Here is a 17,271-nt window from a genome sequence, read left to right on the forward strand (position 1 = left end):
CCCCCCCCCCGTCTTTCTTTCTCGCATAAGCCTGACAAATTCCCTTCGTTTCTCATTTACTCCGCGCGAGAAGCTCACCCCGTGTTTCCACTAATTTAATATCTCTCTCGCGCACGGGCAGTGCTCTTCTCCCTTTTATTTTTCCTTTTACTTTTGCGGGAGGAAACCACGGGCATTTTTGTTTTATTCCCGTCCTCGGTAAGACCGGAGGCCCTGTTATTTCTTTCAGAATATAGCGACAACTATCTTTATGCGACACGCGACGCGACGAATGAATTCGCCGCATCGCGCGCGACGAAAAACTTTGTGCACGCGCGCATAAAGTCCTCACATTACTGTCCTCGTAACTTTTTGCCCATCGGTTTATTTATATCGTCCCTTAGCGGGGAATAACTACGGACCTACCGCGTATCAACCCACTTTTCTATAAAAAAAGAAAAATTTAATCGATCGCCGGCTACCGTTCTTAGTGCAGGCCGCATCTTCGTCGGCTTCCTCCTCGTCGTCGATGAATTTTATAGCGGACAGATCAAAATGCTTCGCCACGTCATCGGGCTCTAGTTCGTAATTTGAGGCCTCCGTGAATTTCGGTGGAGGATCGTCGACAATCGATTCGTCGACAACGATCGATCGGCTGTCGTAACCCGAACGCGACGAGCAGCCGCAAAAAATTAGCTTGCGAAAAAATTTCGACATGGTCATACTTTGTATCGAACGAAGAATTTGTTTTGTACTGAACTTGTAAATTTTTGCGTTCCACTTAATTTGAAAATTCCGACACTTTTTAGCGAGCTATGCGCTTATCTTTTTAATTGACATTGGACTGCATTGATTTAAATCTATTTTTAATTACGTTCTATTTATAAGAGCGTGTATAGTCTTATCATAAATATACACATCCTACGAAAGAAATACATATACATGTATGGATGTAAAACAACTCGAGAGAGAGAGAGGTGCTTATCTTTTAATGCAAATGATGTGTCTCACGTGTCTAATTTAATATTTCAAAAGTCATAATTTGCTCGCTATTTCCCGAGTACGAAATTTCGTTTTTGTGTAATTCTATCTAGACCATTAAATTCGTTCCGCAATATTACTTCTACTTCTTTACTACATGGGTAATATTATTCTACTTTTTTTTTTTTATTGAAACAAGAGCAATAAAGAAACGATAACAATATTGCATCTGAATTTAATGCATTGGCATTTCGGAAAGTCATAATTAGCAATCTAGCAAATCAATTCATCGTTTACACTGGCTGCAATCGATTGGCCAACTCGTTAACAATATTCGGAAACTGATATCGGCACCATTTGAACACTGAATGAAAAGCTCGCGCCGAGACTACCGAAAGGTTCCATGAAAGAGGACGGTATTCGCGTGCACGTGTCACGAAACTAGAAAATAAACTCTCCGCCACAGCCAGCGACTGAGAATGGATAGCATGGACGCATTCAAGGAGTTTATATTTGGAACTACACGCTGGCACAGACTATAAAAATTGACAGAGAGCGCCAGTTCAACGTACCAAGAACGTACGGCAGGGAATATAAAGACAGAATGTTTAAAGAATTTGCAATACCTTAGCAAAAATCGCCGAAATTCTCGCCAAGATTGAAAGAACAAACGCGAAGATCGATAGAATGTCGGGGCATTCTTAAATTCTTCAAATACGTATAGACCTTCTTGAGATCGTATCATTCTTTTTCTTACCAGTTGATGTGATCCCCGACCTGGTTTTCTCGCAATCCGCTTTGGTGCGAACGACGAAGCTGATTAAATGTACGTCTGGCGGTTTTCATTCTGAAGAGACTTCAAGACGTTCTATTCCGTCTATCGGGGAATTTTCATGGGCAAGAAATTCAATTTCATGTTTTTTTCCATTTCATGTTTTATCGCATTTGAAATATTTGAAAAATAAAATTGTTGACAAAACTGTTAACTTGATTTCTCAAATATCATAAAAATGATTATCGTCTCTGCAAAAGATAATTAATATTTTCTTTTTCGATTGAGTCAATTAACAAAATTGAATTTCTCTCATAAAATTCACTCGCCCATTTTCCAATCGTTTCGACAGCTTTTGATATTTGCTTACGGTCCATACACGTTATGCGTCAATATATCGCGTATATATATATGCGTCATGCACTTCGTACTTCATTCATTGTCTTCCCGCAAACGTGTACGTCTGACATAGTGTGCGCCGCAATTGCATATCACAGGAAGCGCTCTAGGCCAAGTCTCGGTGAAGCTTTCCGTGTCACTACCTGCATATATTCATTGCCTTAAAGCCTTTTGTGCTTCACCGAGCGACAGAAGGAACGCGCTGACGAAGAAAACTCGCAACAGTTACTGTTCTGGTTCCTTTTCAAAATGTTCTGGCTTGGCTCCAAAACGTATTCGGATATGGCACGGCAATTCGGAGAAAGTGTGTTTTCGTCTGGAAGCACACCCCGTTTTTCCCGTTTTATTGTAAAACGGTTCTGACATTTTGTGACAAGCATGATTGTCACATGAATATAAGCGTGATACACAAAAGTTCAACTTTGATCAATTTATCTTGGGATAAGAAATATTACTGTGCCAAGTCAAAATGTTGGCAACAATTAATCGATATTATTTAAATAAGAATTATAAATAAATATTATTTAATTTATAGATATATATATATATATGTACATATATTAATCCTAATTTTTTAGTAATGTTCATTAATACTACAAACAACAACCTAATTACTAAACTTTTTAAACAATTTGACAATTAAAAAAGAGCAACTTGAGGTATGTAGTTTCTGTAATAATATAACATAAAACATAAATTACATAATCACAAATCATCTGTAATTAATTTAATACCTCTACATACAATTATTATTTATAATTTAATATTGTATTACATAATTATAAATAGTGATTACGCGATATCACTATTAATTTATTAATACAAGTTAAATGTAATGGAATACGTATTGGATGAGTGTGCAAATACTTCGTTGGCGGTAATTCCCTGCTTAGCGTGGTTAATATATTGCCACCTTATATTCTCATTCCGTGTTTACAATGAATAAGACATTCGTATGAATATGGCAAACGGAATTCAGAATCAAATCGCATTTAGCCTTAAATGCGAAGCACAATGGAGGCGCGAATGCAGGTCAGAGGCAATCGTAGAGTTAGGGCTAAGGTAAATGAAGAGGCATTACGTTCGCAAATTCAGTGACGCGATAAATTCGGGTCAAGCAATGCGTTATCAACGTTGTCTGGAATAGTCTCCTCAAACGGTCCGGAGAAATCTACTTTGTCGGAACGGTAACTAGATGCTTGTACGTATGTCATATACATATATATATATATGTTATATATGTATACAGCACGGCAATCAACCACGTTACGTTAAGTAGGCTTTACCCGAGTACTTAAGCTGGACCGCTTTCCGAAAGGTACCGCGAGTTCAATAGTTGGACAGCGGTTAACTTGAGAATAATTAAAGCCGGTCAATCCCGTGCTAAAATACCATGTTCAAAACCATTAATCGCATTTTCTATTCAGTCGAACAAATACATGAAATTAGCGTGTTTCGTCCTAAAATGTGATTCATGTAAAAAAAAAAAAAAAATCCCATTTTCGTCTTTCCCTACTTTAACGTTTCGTATCTTGATTTCGTATATTTCGCTCCTTGACGTTATCAAGCTAAATAAAGATAGTATAGGTAAAGTTAGACTTTTCTCACGTGCGAGTAATTATTAGAAATTGCGCCTTAATGGCTAAAAATAATCGTCTTTAAAATATGATGGGAAAACGATTCTGACACTTTTCATAAATTATAAAACGACATTTAAGAACTTTATACGTCATTCGTAGATACGAGATACTATTTATATGTAAAGATAATACAATGAGAACTGTACCAATGTGCGAAATGGCTTCGATCATATGAGTAGTACGGCTTGACGCAAGAGGAGGCGAAAACCAGTTTCCTAACTGTATAGGCTGTGCCACAGTCATGTATATAGTGTACATATATATACGTACAAAGTCAAGCAATGGAGAGGCATGACTACCGAGGTTTGGACATTTGATCTATGAAACAATATTTTTAACCTGTGTACAATCGCCTGAATCCATTACCACCCTACTGTCAATTTCTAATAGATAAGATAAATTTGTAAAGACAGATAATTCAAAGTACTTTTTAAAGAAGACTTAAATAATTGTTAGTATAAATTAAGCGCACTATCCATAAGAACACTTACAGTAAAAGAATCAAATTTTATTAGATTATTTTACGGACATATAGCGCAATTAACTTTCCATACATATAACAATCGAAAAATATTATTTTGTGATTAGAAATTTTAAATTCTCTATAATAACATAATTTTAATTGAAAATTTAACAAGTACATGCACTTTTATGCATCCTAAAGTAACTGGCAAACAAAATTTTAATTACGTCTGCATTTTAAATATGAGGTCACTATATATGTATATATATATATATATATATCACTTCTCTAATTACTGCAATCACTTTTAACAGATACTGTAGACAACAAATAAACCAAGCGATGAGTACTTTGCTAACATTTCGAGGAAAATTGTACACACCGCAAATTTGCATATATGTATATAAGAAGTAATTAGTCATCTCTCCTTTTTACCTCGTTGCTTTCTTGATAATCATTTCTGCAGTCACGTTTTAATGTAGTTTTGCCATTTTTATGTTTAATCTTTTCTAAAAGTGTATGGTAACGCAGATAATAAAATTAAAAATTCAAATAAAAGGCGATTAAACAAAGTGGCATTTGTTTAGTTTCTCCGCGGTGGATTACGCGAAACGGCTGATAAATTGTCGGAACGAAAGGCATCGCTCAAGATTATTGAAGGTAATAGAGAAACAATCGCTAACGGTTCGCTTACTTTTACGAGCGCGATAACTGTTTCCTGAGATATATCGAATCCAAGACGATGATTTCAACGTGCGCGACAGTTAGCCTGCCAAATTCTCAAGAAACTATGCGTGTCAGTTGGTGGATCAATATATCGAGTATGCGACCTAATCGCGTTGGTACGCACCACTGCGTAGTCTAAGTATCCAATTTTACCATGGTATATGATCCAACCCGATAATCATTGTGGTCACAATAATGACGGGCAGATCACTTGAAACAAAAAGTGAAAGTTTGCTTTAAAAAGATGCACGTACGTATAAAATACATCCTCATTTCAAAGTTACTGTTATCATTCAATAAAATTAATTCTCATCTAATATATCTGCAATACGTAATCATCGATGATTATGTCAAACGAAGGAAAATAAGCGGGGTTAGGTGCAACGTCTATTAGCGATTACATGACACTTATTCAACGCGTTACATCATTGCGTTGCGCGGGGGTACCAGAAGCTGCGGACGTACCAATAGATGGCCCACCCTGTAGCAAAGGATCGCGCACCCTCAGCATTTTCACGAATGTTCAGAGAACGAATTTCTTTGCGGTGTATCGTAATTTATTTTTATAAAATTCAATGATACTAATTTAGCTTTTTCTTCCTAATTTCCAGATTCTTCTCCGATAATATGACTTATATTTATCAACGACTGCGTAGATTATTCAAAAGAAAGAATCAGTCCAGCAAACATACCGAATATAACTCTAGCAGAAATACACGTAGTTTATTTAGATCCACATCTAGTTATTATATAGTATTACTGTATTCCATTAGTTGTAACAATACTGCAATGTAGGAAACGAATAAAAATTTCATTGTGTTATTCAGTGACCGGAGCGGTTTTCCTGGTAAAAATGTATGCAATTTGCGTAAACAGCTTCCCAGTTATTATTTAGTATTAATAAATTATAATATTATTAGTTAAAATACCGCATAGTCCATTTATTTAATAAATGGATTCATATTTTTGTATCTTTTGTGCGCATATAACTGCAAGAAAAGCGTTACACTTTGATTGGAATCATTCAGTTATTGTATAGTGTTACTGTATTCTCATTAGTTGTAACAATACTGCAGTGTAGGAAATGAATAAAAATGTTATGATTTTATTCAACGACTGAAGCAGTTTTCCTGGTAAAAGTATATGTAATTTGCGTAGACCCGCCCAGTTATTGTTACTATTAAACAATTATTATTAATTAAAATACCGCGTCCATTTGTTCAATAAATGGATTCAGATTTTGCGCATCCATTGTACGTAGAACTGCAGGCGAAGCGTTACATTTTGATTGAAATCCTAAATAGTTTTATCTTTCAGTTACTAGGCAGAAGTCTAATAAACTGTCCAGTAACTGTTGAAAAAAGTGCATGAAATTTCTACCAGGGTAACCGCTATATAAATAACACAAATGTAAAACATGTATATTTACGTTTATGTTATATAGTACATCTGTACGTTTGTTGGGTGCACTTGACAGAGAACCAACGCAGCGCGGATTTCGGGCTACGAATGTGATACCGATAAACGGCAATCTGTTTTGGTTGTGGAAAAAAAGTGTTTTGCAGCATTTGGCTGTCTTTTTTTTAATCCTGCAACGCGTTACTGATTTCATCAGAATTCAACAGGTTGGGACGAAAACAATTTAGCGGACATCACGAAGGAAAGTGCGCGCGGGACGATTTAAACGATCTAAACGATCGTGCCTAATTTATACGTTGGCGGCCGATCTGTTCCCGGGTCGCTCGTTCTCGATTTCTGCCGCATACCTATCGCGTTCTCGCACGCGAGCGCCCTGGCACGCGTATACAGGGTATACCCCCCGGACCAGGAGTATAAAAAGAAACGATACCACGTTCTAGATTTCAATTTTCTTCGACGAAAATTTCATTTCGAAACCGTCGCTCAGCGTTCCCAACGTCGAACGTTCCGATAATCGAGCCACAAAGTGAAAACATCTTGAGCCAAACACGTCATCTGTTTTTTATCCCATTTTCCTCAAGCTTAACATATCGGGATCTCTCTCGCGATCCATTTCAAGTCCTATCCGAGTGAGGTCTCGATCGAAACTCGATTCGAACTCGTGCGGAACGTCTCCTATGGAGAAGCATTCCCGAATTCAAGGAACGTGGAATCGTTAAGTTTCATCGGACACCCCGTATATACTCCGCTCCGGTTTCTGCCGCACTCGCTCGACTGCATCCCGTGCTTCTCGCGCTCGTAAAACTCGTGCCTTTCTCGTCTTATGTACCGGCTTCGCGCATCTCCCGTTTCCTACTCTCCTCCGTCACGTCCATACATCGGTTTCGGTGAGCGGCGTTTCCTCGTTTCCGTGATCCACTGTACATTCAGGAGCGCGCGCGAATGCCGCGCGAATACGCCCATGCCACGACAATACGCGTTTGACACGCACCGTGGGCAGCGCGATTGTTAGCCCGCGTCGGGAAGAGAATAGAAAAAAAAAACACACATTCCGCATTATTCGCTGTACGCATGTACGCACACGGAAGGCGGATGTACGGCCGCGCGGATGTTGCCCGACGTGAAAATCACGCGGGGCCGGTTCTACTAGAAAGAGGCTACCATTTTTCATTTGTCTAACTCATCCGAATCTAAGTACGTCACAACTTACTTTTATCGATGAATTCGCGTGTATGGTTTATATTGCATTATATACAGAATTTAAATAATAAATGTACTTATCGTAAAAGTGAGATGTGAATAAGGCCCGTTTTTTTATAATGTATTGTTATCTAAAGATTAAAGTTACCGAAAAATGTATGAATAAATTTTATTGATAAATTTTTTCGTATCCTCTAATTTTTAGGCAACTATCTATATATCAGATCTCTGTTAGCGTTTTTTTGCATTTTTTGTACTCAGCGTTTTCGCTTTCTCTCTTTTTAACGTGAATATATATCTGTTTTTAAATCTGCAAAAATTTGGGAATTTCAAGCAACACGATCAGTCTATTGTAAAATTTAAATGTGCATATGCGTACTTGCAAGAGAAAAAGAGAAGGGATTGAATGTTTTATAACTTGCTTTTATGCATATACAAATCGGGATAGTTCGAAAGATATTTCTCATAGATCAATTTTAATGGATAAGTTTGCGTGTCATAAGTAAATAAAAAAAAAGCTGCATACGTGATGTAACAAACAACAGATTCGAAAGGATGAACAAAATTCAGGAGCGGCGAAACAACGTGACGTTGACCGATGATGCAAGAACGTGAAGCAAACTTCGCGCCTCTAACAATGAATTATTATAGACAGACGTCGGTCACTCTCCCATATTTCAAACTATACATATTACAAACTAAGATTTAATATGATGTACCCACGGGGACACAAATGTGTTCTCACCCAAAGTTTCAAAATATCGGATTATAATAACATGCATATTTGATTATTATGTCCCGATGCGTGCAACTTTAGATGAGAAGGTATTTATATCTTCGTGTGATATACAAATTATCACGTATGTGTTTATAATAATTTTTATGTGTAATAATAATATAAATTGTAATAACGTTAATAATAAATAAATATAATTTTTTTATGGAAATTTCTTTTTTTTAGTCTCAATTTTCTTTTAGATCCATATTCCTCACTTTTACCGATAAATGCATGAATTTAGCGTATATATATATAGTTATATATTATATATTATAAATAATCTCTTGGAAATAAATGCGCGTGTGGATAAAAAGTGAGGTGTGAATACAAATCTTAATGTGTGAATCAAATCTTAGAAAAATATATGTATTTATTGTACAAAACATAAGTAACATAATTAATATATTTTTATGATTTACTTAGTTTACATTTTCGAACATCCGCCCAATGCATTTAATATTTATATGTTGTAGATACTTATTTAACTGATAAATTATATGTTACATGATTAGAGAGAATCTTATGAAGCTCTGGAAATAATTTCACAAGATATGTTTTTCTGATGTTGCATAAAGAACACTTACTACAAGGTTAAATATCCATATCTCAATGCAAGGAATGCGGTTGAGGACTTAATATAAAAGCGTGCATAAAACGCAATAGTCTATTATCCTGGAGAATATATTACACCTGCGATTCCAATGAATATTCCTAACGTTTCGTAAAACTCATTAAGAGACAATCTATTTCGCAAAGCGCGAATAAAACCCGATGAGTAGAAATAGAAACGCATACGAAAGAGAATATTAACGGAACACACATCTGAACTTTATATGTAAATTTGTAAGATTGAAACATTCGTGCAGTATGTATCAACGTATAGATTTTTTTTCTAATTGTGGCAGAGAAAAAGAATGAAAAACAAACGAACGATGCGATCGAATTTAAATAATTACACCACAAGCTCTCGCAGGAGTTCCTGCGAAAACGACGATGACGGAGCGTGAAAAAGGAATATATTGGATAATCGAAATAAATAAAAAAGAAGTTTCTACGCGATTAAGTAAAATACTTTTACGATCAAATTGAAAATTTATCAATCGTTACAGAATGGAAAAGCCATTATAGGCGCTGAAACAATATTAGTTTTAAGGCAAGAAATTGAGGTAAGAAATAGTGTGAAACAATGAGTGACTAAATGAAAAATAATAAATCGACAAATTTTACTCAAGGAAAAAGCTGTAAGATTTTCAAAATAGTTCTCCGCCCTCCAAAGGTTAATATTCGCGAAATGATACGAAATGCAGGGAAGTTTATGAATCGACGAATTGAAAAGAAAAGATTACGTGCGATTAATCAAACGCGAACGCCCGCTAAAAATTATCAGCAACCGGCGTGACAGAGCGGTAAGAGAAACTTAATAAACGTCAAGGAACGAGCCGCGATACCAGGTCGTAAACAGTGCGGACGCGAGCGGAAAACCGCGACGCGGCGACAACGTGTGTATCGGAAATAAGTGGCGCGCGTGATATTGCGAAGTCGACATGTCACAAGAGACGGTGAAAGAGAGACGAATGGCGGAAAGAGGAAGAGAGAAAGGAAAGAGGACAGCAGCGGAACGGACACGGAGAGAGAAGCGTGTTGGCACGTTCTGGTACCGATCGTTCTGGTATCAGAAAACGACCGGCGTGGCGTGGCGGCCCCGAAACTGTGCTGCAAAAGTTACACCGTGAGATTGGCGCGCGGGATCGTTTAAAGCGCCGAGAAAGGAGTGAAAAGAGCGCAATGAAGAGAAGAGGAGGAGAGCGGTTACCTTCGGCAGATCAGCGAGTCGTCGAGACGATGACGGAAGAGACGAGAGAGAAAGAGATAGGTAAGAAGCAAGACGGATCTCCTCGCTGCGCGCTGGCCTGGAAGCGGGAACGCGTTCAAGTCGCTCGTACCACACTGTACCCTATATCGGATGGATCACCGCAGAGCACCAATCTATCACGAATTCACTCCTTCGTCACGCGCGAAACTATCGCGGGACCGTGGTTCACCTTCGACCCGCGCGGCGATCTGCGGCGATCCGCTCGGGTCTATAGTCGCTCGTGCGATTCCAATCGCGGAATCGTGGTTCATCCGTCGCACGATCGCTCCGTAGCGGGTGTATTCGATGTCCTGGCGAACGGAGAACAGGCGTAACCACGTTGCGTTCCCGATATGGCACTCGCGCGCGATCGCTAGTCGACGAGAAATCGCGACTCGCGTTCTTCAAGGAGGAGGAGGAAAGGACCTAGACCAAGACGGAACGGAACGCGCGCGGAACCGCTTGCCGCGTACGAACGGCTCCTCCGTACTGCCGCGCGGCGCGGACGGCGGACCGTGACAGCGGATACCATTCGAAGGTTATATCTCCTGGTCCGCCATGTGCAGCCGATGGCCTGTCCGCCTGCCTACCTACCTGCCTATCTCCGGAGTTTTGCACTCCTGCCTCTCTCCCCCTTCTTTACCGCGATACCGTACGCGGCCACCTGGAGCGTTTACCTGGCAAACGTCGGATTCGCACGAGTCCTCGCGGAATCGCCCGATGATCCCCCTGAACGCCGTTCGAATTTTGCCGCGCCGCGGACCGCGGAACCAGCTGCTCCGCCGATTCCTCAGACCGCGTCTTTCTATCGTTACCTATTCTTAACGTACCTTCTCATATTGACGCTTCAACCTCATTTTTAGCGTCAAAACGAATCACGCGATCAAAATTGAATTGCTTTACACTTGTCAATTTTAACGACATGGTTTATTTTGACGTTAACAATGAGCATCAAGTGTCGGCATGAAATTGTACCTTAATGTTTCTATCAATGTAGATTAAGGGTGTTTCGGCTGTACAATATCAGTTAAAAATATCAACCAAAAAACCTAATTTCAATTAAAATCAGTCAAAAAATTGTATCATACACTGTAGAGAAAAAAGTGCTTGAAAAATTTATTTGTAGGATGTGAGTGATATAATGTTCATTTCATTAAAATAAATTTTATTTAAAAACGCAAAAAGAAAGTTTTACTATTATTTTATTTTTTTTACAATTAATAAGAAAAATTAGGTATATTTCACAAGAACGTATATTCTGTCGTCGCGATCAAATATTTTGATAATTAAAAAACATTTAAAAAGTGTCACAAGTTACATTTATTTCAGAATATTTTAACTTTCTTTCTCAGTGTAAATACTGTACCTGAAACCAACTGTAAAAAATAAAACAATAAATTATTTTTAATTGCTTGTGTAGAGCAATTATCATATTTCACTGCAGTTTTAGGTAAATAACTTTTAAAACGAGTAAATGGATCCAAATGAACTGTTGCGTGAATTTTTATTAGTTTCATTAATATGTAAAAAATTTAATTTAATTTGTAATGCTACTTCCTCATCAAATTTGCAAATAAATACTGAGAACTGATTGAAAATAATCGAATCAGTAAGATTCGAATCATATTAATCAGATTCCTGGTCCTCATAATTGAACATTTGATTATTTCAATTAGAAATATAATATATTTAAGCAGAAAATTCTAATTCGTCTATATTTTCAATTAGAAATACTATATTTTCTCATTGCACTGTAAAACATTGTTTTATATAAGAATCAAAGCAAACAACAAAATTAAATAACTTTTAAACCAACAAAGAAAATGTATCTAAATTTTACAAGAATATTTAGATGTAATAATAGGAGAATCTATGAAATTTTCATAATTTTAATGATGCTTTGAGATGTGACATACAACCTTAAATTTTATTTCTCCAGGTTCAACTTTACTCTCTCTCTCTCTTTATCTTTCTTTTAATTCTTATAGAAGAGATAAAATTAGACAATAACAAAAAGTAAGTTAAACCGAGATTAAAATTAATCTACATCAATAGAAATTAACGTCGAATGTGCTTAATCGCGTAATTGCCTAAGAATTAGGCCCAAATTTGGTCCAATAAATTCATATACACCACTTGAGAATCAAACGGCTGCGTTATGCGCCACGGCGGGATTCGAGCGAACGTAATGCTGTTCGTAGAATAAAATAAAACAGATTAATGGGATGATTATTGGAATAATCAGAATATAGAAATATATTACGGATACTCGGTAAAAATAATGATACAGAGGCGCGATTCAAATGATTAAACGAATTAAAGGGCTTGCAATTTGCGTTGACTTTACGGATGCAATATTGAAATCGATTGAAATAAGCCTGTTATCAGCGTGCGTAATATAGCGGCGCTATTCGTATGAATGAATCACTATACTATCATTGTGCACGACACGTTATCGTCTTTGCTGCACACGAGTCGACAACGGGAAAAAGAAAAACAAAATAATTATAACAGTTTCCAAGCGCACTAGCGTGCAAATCTGTGTATGTATTCATAGTTCTCTCACGCGGAACTTCCCTGACATGTGTGACTTCGCTACTTTTGACAGAAAGGAATGCGGCATTCGCGCTTGAAAAGATTTTTCCGGAATTTTTCAAATATTCTCTGGACTATCATTCCGAGCACCGTTCGTTGGAAAATTGTGTCCGGCAGGAATATGTCAACATCAATTGCGACTTCGTTCCAGACTCTGCGATCGAATTCTTATTTTTGTTCCCCGTCACCCGTCAAAGTCTGTCGTCGCGCGTGACATCGTACGGAATGTTTAAAACGCTGCGTGTTTATTGAACGAGGGTGGGAACACAATACGGGACACGAAATCGACTGTGACCCGTCTATTTGAACCGTATTCAAATTCGTACGAGCGTTTGCCCGAGCACGGTTGTAATAGAACGGCAATACCATCCGGTTGGTAATGAAATGTCTCATTTGCTTTAAAAACATCTGTTCAAAGAATACCACGTCGCCGGTATTTGAAATAACGAGGAAAAAGGCGAATTTACATGAAAAGTATAGCTGCGTTTGTTTTAGTTCCCCCTGTCTTTTACTTTCTCCCATTTTCTTTCGTTTAATCCTCCATATTTTTACACTTGTCATACATTTGTATTTGTAGTTCAAAATTTAATAAAAATTGTCTATATAATCTCTTTGACGCTTCACTTATTTCTGTTTCTTTTTTTAACTTTAAATGTCCCTTTAAATGTAAGAAATATAGAAAACATTTAAAAATGTAGATATAAAAAATAAGAGAGAATCGACTCACCCACGTTCCTGTTTCCGCTTCTCCGAAGACGCAGACATATTGTTCGAGAGTCGATGCACTTGAATCAAAGAAAACACAATTATTTGTATTGTGTATAATTAAGAAAATGTAAAAATAAAATCTGTATACATATATGCGATGTATTACACATTTTCTATCTCTCTTTTACATCTTTTTATTAATTATATTGTCTTATTTCAAAAGAATAATGAGAGTTTATGAAGAAATGTTATGACAAATCATAAAATATATATAACGCGCGATTCTAAACATAATAAAAATATAATGACAGAGATATATGAATGTAATTACCTCATGTATGTATTGAATGACTTCGGTATGAGTTGCATTTTCCAAGGTGCGACCGTTCACTTCCAAAATTTCATCGCTCACTTCCAGAGTGCCATTATCCGCCGGCGATCCTGCATAAGCGAATATAATCTTACTGTAATTTATAAAATTTAATTGCAATAATGCTTAACGTTAGAGAGAAAAAATTTTTAATGAATTTTAATAAATGACTCTGATATATACATTGTGAATATTAATCGCATTTCGTGTTAAATGGATTCTGTAACGTGCCTTCGAACGCGACATCGCATTCAATAATCCGTATTGAAACGAGACATCGAAGCTTGCAAAAATCCCTGTTTAAACGCCTGTGAATGTAACGTATAATCTGCTTCGTAAACGGAACGTATCTGCTAATGAGCATGGCCATTTAAAGGACACTGTGCGCAAACGAATTGTAAAAGCAACCGACCGCATTCTTTCCAATGGCGTACAAAACACAAAATGGTGCGAAAAATCTTTTTCTCGAGATAAACGGAAAAAAAGAACATTGGTGCAACCGATTTGTCTATCCCTTATAATTCGAACATCGATAATAACGAAGAATTAACATACCGTGGCTGATTTAAATACGTAAAATACGTAAAAAGATAATAAAACGCGCGTACAAGTTATATATTCAAATATCACCGACGTTAAATGTATCATTTTTATAAAGATTGTTTAAGAAAACAAAGGATTTAAAAAGACTTCTAAAAAAAATATCCAACCAGAAATCAAGGAAAAAAGGAGTGAAACATAAAATGAACAAGTACCTTCTTCAGGGCGATAAAGCGCGCGTTACGATAAGTAAACATAAAGGTCAACCTATAAATAACACGTCGCGAAACACGTCCTCTATATGAATCGTCGTGCATTACTGTAACATGTCGCGTAAATCGGAAATCCGTCCGTCGCACATTTCCCGCTTCCGAAAGCGCGCGACGTGTGCATGACGTGTAAGCTGTGCGCATGATGATCGCTAACGAGAAAATTATCACTTCTCATTTAGATTCCTACGCATATCCCCGAGCGATCGAGGATAACCATATATACCTAAAGAGACGCTCGATGTCGATTCATTCGACAAATATTCAGCGAGCCAATGTAAATGCCATAAAAAAAGAAAGTCTAACAATAGAACTTGAAAATACTATAGAGAGAAATTCCGTAAAAAAAGAAGACACGGCAGGGTCTCTGTATCAAGTAGACTTCTGAAAACCGAGCCGTGTATCTATATAAAGATAACGTTAGGCATGCGTGACTTACAAAACAAAAACACGTAAATGTTTTTTCGAAAATTAATTTACAGAATATATTCTATTTTCTGAACAGATCATTCATGGTTTACAGCGTTTTCCGAGCGTTAATGACCCAAGTAAAAAAATAGATTACAATAACGTTGAAGTGACTCGAAATAAATTATAACCGACTGAAAAGTGAATACTTTTAGTATTTATTTTGACGTTATTTTAATGGCTGCGTTCAGCAGAAAAAGCAGCTTTGCAACTGTTGTAAAATTATTTAATATAATTAATCTTGCCATTAGTTCCTCACTAAATCCAAATGTATATAAACCGATTATATTCAAGAATTTTACAACAATTGCAAAGCTGCTTTTTCTGCTGAACGCAATCAATGTCATGTAACTTGTATTCTGCTTGCTCAAGGGGACCAAGAAAGTCAAAATGTCCAGTTAGACCAATATGGCATCAGGTGCTTTCCATCACTGAAAAAATTTTCTGGTTGAAAATGGACGAATCAGAAATTTCTGGTTAAATTTATTAGAATTCTAGTTGAGGTAACCGGAATTCTGGTTGATACTATATTTCTAGTAAAATCTACTAGAATTCTTATTTTTACCAGAATAATTATATTAATCAGAATTCTAGTTATCTCAACTAGAATTCTAATAGGCATAACCAGAAAATTCTGATTCGTCCATTTTCTACCAGAATTACTGTTTAATCCAACCAGACCATTTTTCTCAGTGATTTAGTAACATAAGTCGACACAAACATTCTATCTTTTTTTGCATTTAGCGAGTAGTGAAGACAGGACGACACCTCTGTCAACTTGTATCGCTGAAAGAAACTATTATTTCGACTATCTTATTCTCCTTGGATTGGGGATGTTTTATCGTCGCGCGAAACGTGCTTTGCGTAATATTTGGCGCCCTGTCGAATAATTTGGCGTCATAGGTTGTTGCTAACGTAACCGTTACGTACCGTAGAGCTTGACCCTCCCGTTGTCACTCGTCAGTAAAATAACGTATCCTCCTAGGTATGCATCGACCATTTTCGCTAGTAATTATCCGCCGTACATAGGGGTAGTCCGTTATTAGATTACCTCGCGCGACACTCCGCGCGAATGACGCCCGCGCAACGTGCACTAATTACTTCACACTACGCCGGGTCCGCCCCGAAAAATCGGTCCGCCGTTATTAACGTCGTTAGCACATGCCATTTTCCCGGTTTCCTCTTGCATCTTCACTTCATTTTAGTATCGACCTTGTGACCTACTTCGCGGCCGGTTAACAACGATTATATTTTTCATACGACACGGAACGCACTTCTTTCTCCCTCTCTCTTTTTCTCTCTTTCCTTTTTTTTTTCTCCGGTTCGTTCTTCCTCTAGCGTTCCATTTCGGAGTGGCTTTTCTTTATCATATACCGTGACGTGTATTTAATCTCGTCTTCCGACATGCTCGCTGTATTTACGATCGTATCGCGAGATCATCGATCGATCGTTCGTCGGAAGTCCAATACTCCTTCCTTTTCTCTCTCTCTCTCTCTCTCTCTCTCTCTCTCTCTCTCTCTCTCTCTCTCTCTCTCTCTTCGCTAAACGGACACTAAGGCATCTATGCTCCACTCGAGGGTGGTATAAGAAAATTGCTACTACGACGAGAACCTACGATATACGCTCGATAAATCGGAGCCACCTAAAAGATGGACTAAGGAACACATAATTATCTTTAAGTTTAACACTCCGCTGGTGTGTGTCGTGATTTTATTATTACGTATTATACTCCTTTTATCGCCTTTCTCTCTTTTTTTTTTTTTTCTTTAAATCGTGCGCTTTAGCTTCCCCGTCGTTCAGAGATCGTTCTCGCGATCGTCCGTGAGGGAAGCGGAGAGGAAACGAAGCGGCGCCTCTACGGGGCCCGTTATTGCAGGCCCCCCTACATCCTTACGGCGACGTGAGGAAGAGCGATCGCCGGTTCACAATCCCTCGACGAGCCGGAGCGTCTTATTATTGATCACCGTTTCGACTAACGTTTCATGTGCCGCTTCCGTGCACGCACCACCGGCCATCGTCCTGTCGTTCCGCATCCACCGCATCAACCCCCGTGCGGCGGTGCACGGTGCCGGAAACGCGTATTAGCTCCGACCAGCTGCTACTGCCGTCGCT

The 17,271-nt window shown here is 37.8% G+C and overlaps 1 protein-coding gene across 3 annotated transcripts in view; it reads right to left on the reverse strand.

Annotated features, from left to right (window-relative positions):
- Nucleotides 1–17,265, reverse strand: part of LOC108763647 (uncharacterized) — a 67,831-nt gene extending 50,566 nt beyond the window's left edge. Inside the window, exons 1-3 of one of the 3 annotated variants that reach the window (XM_018511491.1) lie at nucleotides 16,090–17,265; nucleotides 13,844–13,953; nucleotides 13,532–13,589 (exon numbers count right to left, since the gene is read on the reverse strand). In XM_018511491.1, coding sequence (XP_018366993.1) covers nucleotides 13,532–13,589; nucleotides 13,844–13,953; nucleotides 16,090–16,159 — 238 coding nt within the window. In that variant the 5' untranslated portion in view covers nucleotides 16,160–17,265. Of the gene's footprint in view, nucleotides 1–461; nucleotides 1,226–1,257; nucleotides 1,283–13,531; nucleotides 13,590–13,843; nucleotides 13,954–16,089 lie in introns of those variants that run through there. The other 2 variants (XM_018511483.1, XM_018511473.1) reach the window with 2 other exon arrangements.
- Between the last annotated feature and the right edge of the window lie 6 nt (nucleotides 17,266–17,271).

This window comes from Trachymyrmex cornetzi, unplaced genomic scaffold, assembly GCF_001594075.2.
Source record: "Trachymyrmex cornetzi isolate Tcor2-1 unplaced genomic scaffold, Tcor1.1 scaffold1118, whole genome shotgun sequence".
In the NCBI taxonomy this organism is placed as follows: domain Eukaryota; kingdom Metazoa; phylum Arthropoda; class Insecta; order Hymenoptera; family Formicidae; genus Trachymyrmex; species Trachymyrmex cornetzi.